The 7,648-nt window shown below is 40.5% G+C and overlaps 1 protein-coding gene across 2 annotated transcripts; it reads left to right on the forward strand.

The window, feature by feature from the left end:
- The first annotated feature begins 988 nt into the window (after positions 1 to 988).
- Positions 989 to 7,648, forward strand: LOC109962007 (histamine H3 receptor). 2 transcript variants are annotated; one of them, XM_020603338.1, is made up of 4 exons: positions 989 to 1,509; positions 2,057 to 2,223; positions 5,516 to 5,685; positions 5,782 to 7,648. In XM_020603338.1, the coding sequence occupies exons 1-4, from the start codon at positions 1,233 to 1,235 to the stop codon at positions 6,365 to 6,367; spliced, it is 1,200 nt and encodes a 399-aa protein (XP_020458994.1). In that variant the 5' UTR covers positions 989 to 1,232; the 3' UTR covers positions 6,368 to 7,648. The 2 variants fall into 2 exon arrangements, with proteins under 2 accessions (XP_020458994.1, XP_020458993.1); XM_020603337.1 differs by having other exon boundaries at positions 5,516 to 7,648.

Below are 7,648 nucleotides of genomic sequence, written 5' to 3' on the forward strand. Positions count from 1 at the left end.
GGGATTTGTTGGGTTTTCCCTATGTAATAATACTGATAACAGTAAGGTCTAGACCTTACTTTGTAAAGTGTCCTGAGATGACTTTTGTTGTGATTTGGCGCTATACAAATAAAATTTGATTTGATTTGATGTGTATATCCCCTGATTTTTAAGCTTCTGCAGTTTTTTCTGAAAATCAACATATTGCAGATCCCTCATTTTTAAAAACACAAAAGTTTTTTTTTTTTTTTTTTGTTTGTTTTTTTTTTACATGATCAAAAGTAATATGACCTGGGAGAAAACACAGGAGGAAGACAATGGCAATTTCTTATGTCCTCAGTTTAAGTGGACTATGACACCGACGTCTGACTTGATGTTAATGTAGTTAAATTGTCTACCTGCTGATGAGGTCCGCCTCTTTGGTGACACCATGCTGCCTGCAGCTCAGGGCTTTTCATCTCAGTGTGCTTCGTGTGTCTGGTCTGGACCATTTCAGCTTTTGATTGCAGACTTCAGCCTTTGATCAGTTGCTGGGAGAGCAAAGAGGTGAACCATCAATAGGGCAAAATCATAGGAGTGCGACTGGAATTTAGCTTTCTTCTTAAATAAAGCACGAGCATTTCACACATCTCAAAACACACATGCAGAATGGTTTGAAATGATATTTATATTTTGTGTGATTTGTGAACATAACACTAGTGATGGCTTAAGAAAGACGTGGATGAGCAGACATTTCAGCTGTTTTGATTTTTGCCTCCTTCTGAAGCTACACGCTGGTTTTTACTATCTACTGTTTAGCAAGATAATATGTAAAGACAACTCTATAATTTAACACATTACAATAACTTATTGGATGTATATTTTGAAGGTGTGATAGCCTTAGCCTTCTCCTATCAAAACCGTTGCATTATGAGTTTATTTTGAAAATATGACCGGATATGGTACTTATTTTCTTGACATCGGAGACAAAAGCAGACGTGCGCTCCGCGGTTCCCGCACATCCATCAGCCTTCGCAGGTGATAAACGGGCCAGTGAGAAAGTGGAGCACATGGTCATCATTAGTTTATCATTACAATAAAAAACCTGTCTTCCTCTAGATAAAACATCTAGCTAGTCTTGGGAGAGAAAATGGGAGGATTTGTAAAAGTGTCTTTATTTAAGCACGGCTCTTCAGTAATGTTGGACTCTTGGGTAAAGTGGAGCGGAACGTTTGGACGCACAGGTGGACTTGCTTGTTGTTTCTGTGCGTGAAATGAAAAGAGTCTACGATGATTTTGGCTTTAAATTAACTATGGGCACGCATATTCTGGAGTCCAACTCCAGTGGCAACTTGACTCCAGCGGTGACTGAGACTGCGGCTGTCCTCCCGGGCTACCTGGTGGTGATCTTGTCGGTGCTCATGGTGACTCTGGTTGTCGTTGTGGTGGCTGGAAACGCGCTGGTCATCATGGCTTTTATCGTGGATAAAACCCTGAGAAACCAGAGCAACTACTTCTTTCTGAATCTCGCTATATCTGATTTTCTTGTGGGTGAGTTGGTGTCTTATCTTCTTGTGTCTGCTCTGTCGCTCAAATTCACCTTTTGTTCCTCCCTATGAATGAAAACCCACTGAAAAGCTTATTAAGCACGCCCTACACACATAGTCATTTTCATACAATATAATTACGTTTAGTCACTGTTTTACTGTTACACTATTATTAGTCACCATATACCGTCCTTTCTGCCTCATTTATATTATGTGTATTTGGAGCATGCCTCAGTTTTTTTTTTGCATGACACCCCTCTTATTGTGTTGCTCCTGTCTGCAGCATTAGACAAATAATAGCCTTCTCCTTCATGGAACTGCCAAAGCAGGCTGATCTTATTTCTAAGATGTCTTTCACTTAATGCAGGAGATTTTGTGTTGGTAACACACAGTAACCAGTAATTTATTTGTGACAAAGATCTCACGTCCAGACAGTCTGAAAATCTGGGAATATTAATACTATATGGGTTCTGAATGGGTTGAATCATCATGCAGTGTGTGTGTGTGTGTGTGTGTGTGTGTGTGTGTGTGTGTGTGTGTGACTGTTGCAGGTGCCTTCTGTATCCCAGTGTACATCCCCTACAACCTGACAGGACGGTGGATGCTGGGTAAGGGTCTCTGCAAGGTGTGGCTGGTCATGGACTACCTGCTGTGCACCGCCTCAGTCTTCAACATTGTCCTCATTAGTTATGACCGCTTCCTGTCCGTCACAAGAGCAGTAAGTACAGGCTGTGGAGGTACTTATTACCACCCCGCCCCCCCCCACCCACCCACCACACACAACCCCAACACACACACCCACACACAATCATTGACAAACCACAGTCAGCTCTAAAATGTGTCACTTTATTCCTTTATGAGGGCTGTCTGGTTAATTTGGTCAGTAAATATATTGAATGCAAACATTAGTTAAATTAGCAACGTTTATAGATGAATATGTAGTAATTCAGTTAAAGGGATACTCCACTGTTTTGGTGCATTTATTTTACTTGAGGAGCACTACTCAGGCTGTTTCTGAAGTCATTCTCTGTTTGCTATATGGTGCACTACATTTACTGTCAATGCCATTTACTGCCATTTTATTTAAAACTAGTTTCTTTTCAGTCACTAGAGGGTCTAGTGAGACCACCATACTATAAGATGGCTTCCATTGTTCCCACTCAAAGTTGCTTGCCTGGCACATATGTCAACACGTCTTTTCTCCCTGGTGTGGTTCTGCAATGTGGGGCCTGCTGCACATGTTCATTAGTGCTTTCCCAGCTGCCCTCAGCCCACAGATGAACATAAAAGTCAGTTTTCTAGGCTCTGTGAAGGTTTTACAAATATAAAACCTCCATGGATTAAAAACACATAATATAAAGCATGACATTTGACCTGATTTGTACTTCAGTGTGTCCCTGTCAGCATTTTTACAGACATCTCTTTTATGTTTGTGGATTATGGAGAAAATGCTTTTTCAGCTTTTTCAGGGGGATTTTTGTGTTGCAGTACTGCAACTGACCACTGGGAAAAGTTTATTGAACAGCTCAGTGGTGGCACTTTATCCAGCTCTCATACTGTGGGACTGAAAATGAACTGAGGCATCAGGCCGCCAATCAAAGCTGTCAAATAAACAAAAATACACCCCTTTTTGTATCATGAAATAACTTATTAAAAACAGACTGTCCACAAAAATGACCACTTGTACACACATCAGAGAGCTTAAATCTACCAAATTCAGCAGAAATCACCTCTGGGAAAAATTGATTTGATTTGTACTTTGAGGTTTTGGTTTGACTTATGTCCCAACCATTAACATTGAGGAGGCAGGATATATGAATGCTACCAGCAACTGGGGGCGATCAACTCATGGAGGCTTCAGTTATAGGAGCTGTCATGTTGTCCATCTTTTATGCAGTCAGTGATTTAAACATTAGGCCATGTCCAACCACTCTTTGCCCTTCCCATCACATCCTGTTTCCTTGTGGCACAGTAAAATACAGATGTCTGGTTGAGACAAACTACGAAATACAGGCTCTAGTCCAAAGGTAGCATTAGCTGACTGATGAGTAATATCCAGTCCAGCAGAGCTCTCTGGTTACTGCTAATGTGACACAGGTTTCTAACATTACACAAAGATTAAATTGCTCCCAAATTAAAATCATAATAATTCAGTATAATGATAAAATCAAGACCACGTTAGGTCACTAATGTTACTAAAACACCCAGAAGGAAGAACACCACATCTGAATCAAACCTTTGGCTGCTTTTAACAATCTCCATCTCAACAAGCCAAACCAGTGTTAACCCTGGTTTTTGCCCTTTCTTTTTCCCTCTCTCTGTGCAAAAGAACACAACCTCTTCAGACTGACAGCCACAGTTTCAGACTTTTAGCAGACGAGAGCTCCTTCAAGGGTGGGTGTTTGAAATGACTATACTTGCAGTTTCAAATACGGTTCTTATAAAGTTTGCTAGATGGGGCTGATTTATTGTACTTTGAAAACAGTTTAGAAAAGCTGGAATTACAACAGAAGTGCTGTATGTAGCAGACTGTCGTGGCGGGGGTAGGATAGTGGAGAGACACCACGTCCTGTGAACAAGGAGGTGATTTTGCATCAGTCTAATGTCTGTATAATGTCTTCTGCAGCTCTGGAGAAGACTTTTCAATGTTTGAAAAATGATGATGTCATTGTGCTGTCATCAGTGTTATCTTTATTTAGATTTTAGGCTTAAAATTTACAGCCTCCTTTAGGGTTGGAAGGAGTGGCAGAGAAAGTCTAACAACAGATGCTACTGAGTTGCAGTAAGGAAACCAGGTTTTTTGAAGCTTTATTCTAGAGACTAATATTAGTGATATCTCCATCTCTGTTGCTTTTATTTCAACCAATCTTTTTCAAATCTGTATCTTGTGAGTCCCCCAGCATTATGGTAGTGAAATACTAAATACTGTAGCTGGAGGGCACCATTAAAGTAGGATTTATTTAAAAACAACCAGATATTTATTGCCTCTTATGGCTCCTTCAGTATAAAACCAAATTTAATATTCTGTAGGCTGATTTTTTCTTTAAACACGGTGCCCTATGACCAGTTTAAGTCATTTATAACATTAAGATCTCCTAGACAACCTGTTTATTTGTGCTTCATTGAACTGAGATGTTCCCATGTGGATCATTGTTATGGTCTCAAAGCTTTTTAGTTTTAATTTGCTAAATTTAGCCCTGACATTTAGAGAAAAGGAATTCCATTTAACTGCTTACTAAGCAGTGATAACATCGCTTTGCTTGTGGATGCTTTTATTTCCTTTTGATTGAGAGTTTAGTCTCATTAGCATAGTATGCGATCTTAGCTATTGATGTCATTATTTTTTTCAACCTGTAGAGAGCAGGAATTCTCAAATACACAATGGAAACTAGGAGTTGTGCACTGATGTAATTAGCATTCATGATTGGGTCCAGAATCAATTATCAGCATTGCAAAGTGGCTGTATTTCATTATTTATTGAGTCAGGAGAGTGGATTTTTATAAAGGTGCTCTTTAATCACAGTCATATCAGCAGCATCATTGTCTCACACTGACATACCCAGCTGTTACAACTGCAGAGAGATACTGAATGGTCTGAGGCAAAGAAGAGATGAAAAACAACAACAAAAATGAGTGAGCTCTGCTAAATGACACAGTGTAGACTAAGAGGAGGTAAGTGAAAATGGAGCAAGCATGAACAAAATGTGCGACAGATGATGATGAGGGTGGGGTGGATCAGGAGAAACCAGATGTCTCTTTCACACTGTTGTGTTGGATCAGTGAATGTGGCTCTCAGCTTGACAGTCTCTTCTCATTTTGGCTTCAGACACACCGAGGAATAAGAGCCTCATGAGTGGGTTTTATTTTACAGCATCTTTCAGCTGAGGCAGCACAATACAAACAAGGCTTCATTTGTTTATGGCACTCAGAACAGAGGCAACTGTGTTTGTTAGCCTGTTAGTATGTGAGCAGCTGTGGTGAGTCAAACTTGTGCCTCTCTTCTGACACAGGTTAAATACAGAGCTCAGAGAAACATGACCCGCCAGGCTGTGTTTAAGATGGTGGCAGTGTGGGTGTTGGCCTTCCTCCTCTATGGCCCTGCCATCATCTTCTGGGAGACCATCGTCGGCGAGAGCATCGTCCCGACCCACGAGTGCTACGCTGAGTTTTATTTCACCTGGTACTTTCTGCTCAGTGCTTCTACCTTTGAATTTTTCACCCCATTTGTATCAGTGTCCTTTTTCAACCTCAGCATCTATCTGAACATCCATCGCAGGAACAAGAATGGGGGCGCCTGCACTGAAGATGACAACAAGACTCAAATGAACAGTAAACACAAAGACGGAAGCGGCTGGTCTGTGTTTTTTGTCAAAACTCGGAAGGTGTCGTCCAGTGAGCCTGCTATATCTGCAGTTATTGAGGATGATGACGTCCTGTCCCCCCATTCCAGCGGGGACCCTAATACCAGTCAGATATTCATGCAGAGAGAGAGGTTTTCTCCTAACAGAAAAAACTCCAGGCTGTTTCAGCACACAGGCTCCTGCTTGGTGCCCGGCCGTAGGACACAGGGATCTCGCCTTTCCAGAGACAAAAAGATTGCCAAATCTTTGGCCATTATTGTCTGCATTTTTGGGATCTGCTGGGCTCCTTACACTCTACTAATGATTATCCGTGCTGCCTGTAGCGGTGAATGTGTGGCGAACTACTGGTACGAGATTACATTCTGGCTGCTGTGGCTGAACTCTGCCATCAACCCGTTCTTGTACCCCCTGTGCCACAGCAGCTTTCGAAGGGCTTTCTCAAAGATACTGTGTCCTAAAAGACAATCAGTGCAGCCTCAGATTGAACCCCAGTCTTGTTAGATGGACTCAGTTACATTTCCTTGCTTTATGAATGCAGTAACTGTTGTTGGTCAAACTGTAAAAATCCATATACAGTTCTTCCATGGATAAAAACAAAAAACCAAAAACCCAGTTGTCAAAAATAAGAAAAATGTCTTCATTAAAGTGAGGACTGTCACATGATATTGGACAGCAATACAGCAAAACAACATAGTCATGAAATGTGTGCAAGAAAAGGCAATTTTTGTTATATTATTCGCAATGACACGGTAAAGCAGTGGCGTCTTGACGCACCTTTAAAAGTGGATGTAATTTCCCTTGATTAAAATGCCCCTAAGAGCCGATGTCAGATTTTTCAAATGGTATACATTTTCATTTCAAAATGTGTGCTAGCCGTCACAGTCTCAGAGAGTAGGGCAGGAAGGAGTTATGTGGTTGAGACGTTCTCACCACTGAGTTCTTTATGTGCTGAAAGCTGTGAAATGGTGACTTATGCAGCCAGATAGAAGGTGATTACCATAATTTAGTTATATTATAAGTTTGTGATATCATATAAGAACTACAGCTTTGTTAAATTATGGTCTGGCTGAATGAGGGCACAGAACAGCTCCAGTTTTTCAAAGAGCTCCTGTGATTCCAACTTTTCAGCACCTATTTAGATCAAATTGGTGGAGTCTGTGGTATGATGCTCTTATGATGTTTCATAATTTCTCTTATACACAAAAACATTTCACTGTAGAGTTTTAAATACACACATTTTTAAAGAGGCCTTTAGCTTACAGTATGTCTTCAGAAAGGTCCTTTGCCAATTGAGGGTTTTCATCATGCAGCAATAGGATAACACATGTGGAGTCCTCAAAGTTAAAAGCACATGAAAAGACGAGAAAACCTGTATTCGTTGACTGACGTCTAAGTTCGCTTTTATGACAGTGGTGTCTGATATAATTCTGTGTGAGAAGTGGGCATGGGGCAGAGTGAACCATCTGCCAACACTGAATCTTTTTATAAAGGTGTTGAGCTTCAAAATGCCCAGAACAGTATAGAATGAAAGCAGCATTAAAATCTTTGTCCAATAATTTCTATGCCACACTCGATGGCTGTGTCCTTTTAGTGCAGTATTTATTTAAAGAATAGATTTATCTATACTACCCAAGCTAGACTACTTTGTACATTGGCTATGAATGTTTGTTGGTGTAAGTAAAAAAAGAAAGAATAAAAAAAGACTTCCCACAGGCTTCATCTATACATGTAAATGGTCAAATTTAGAAGACAGGTAGTGTATAAGGAATAGTTTGACATTTT

Source organism: Monopterus albus, unplaced genomic scaffold (genome assembly GCF_001952655.1).
Source record: "Monopterus albus unplaced genomic scaffold, M_albus_1.0 scaffold61.1, whole genome shotgun sequence".
In the NCBI taxonomy this organism is placed as follows: domain Eukaryota; kingdom Metazoa; phylum Chordata; class Actinopteri; order Synbranchiformes; family Synbranchidae; genus Monopterus; species Monopterus albus.

Bases quoted from the DNA above. Each gene is read 5' to 3' on its own strand.
- LOC109962007 (XM_020603337.1), top strand. From the start codon at position 1,233: ATGAAAAGAGTCTACGATGATTTTGGCTTTAAATTAACTATGGGCACG. The intron at 1,510-2,056 runs GTGAGTTGGTGT...TGACTGTTGCAG, and splicing joins TATATCTGATTTTCTTGTGG to GTGCCTTCTGTATCCCAGTG. The intron at 2,224-5,515 runs GTAAGTACAGGC...CTTCTGACACAG, and splicing joins TCCTGTCCGTCACAAGAGCA to GTTAAATACAGAGCTCAGAG.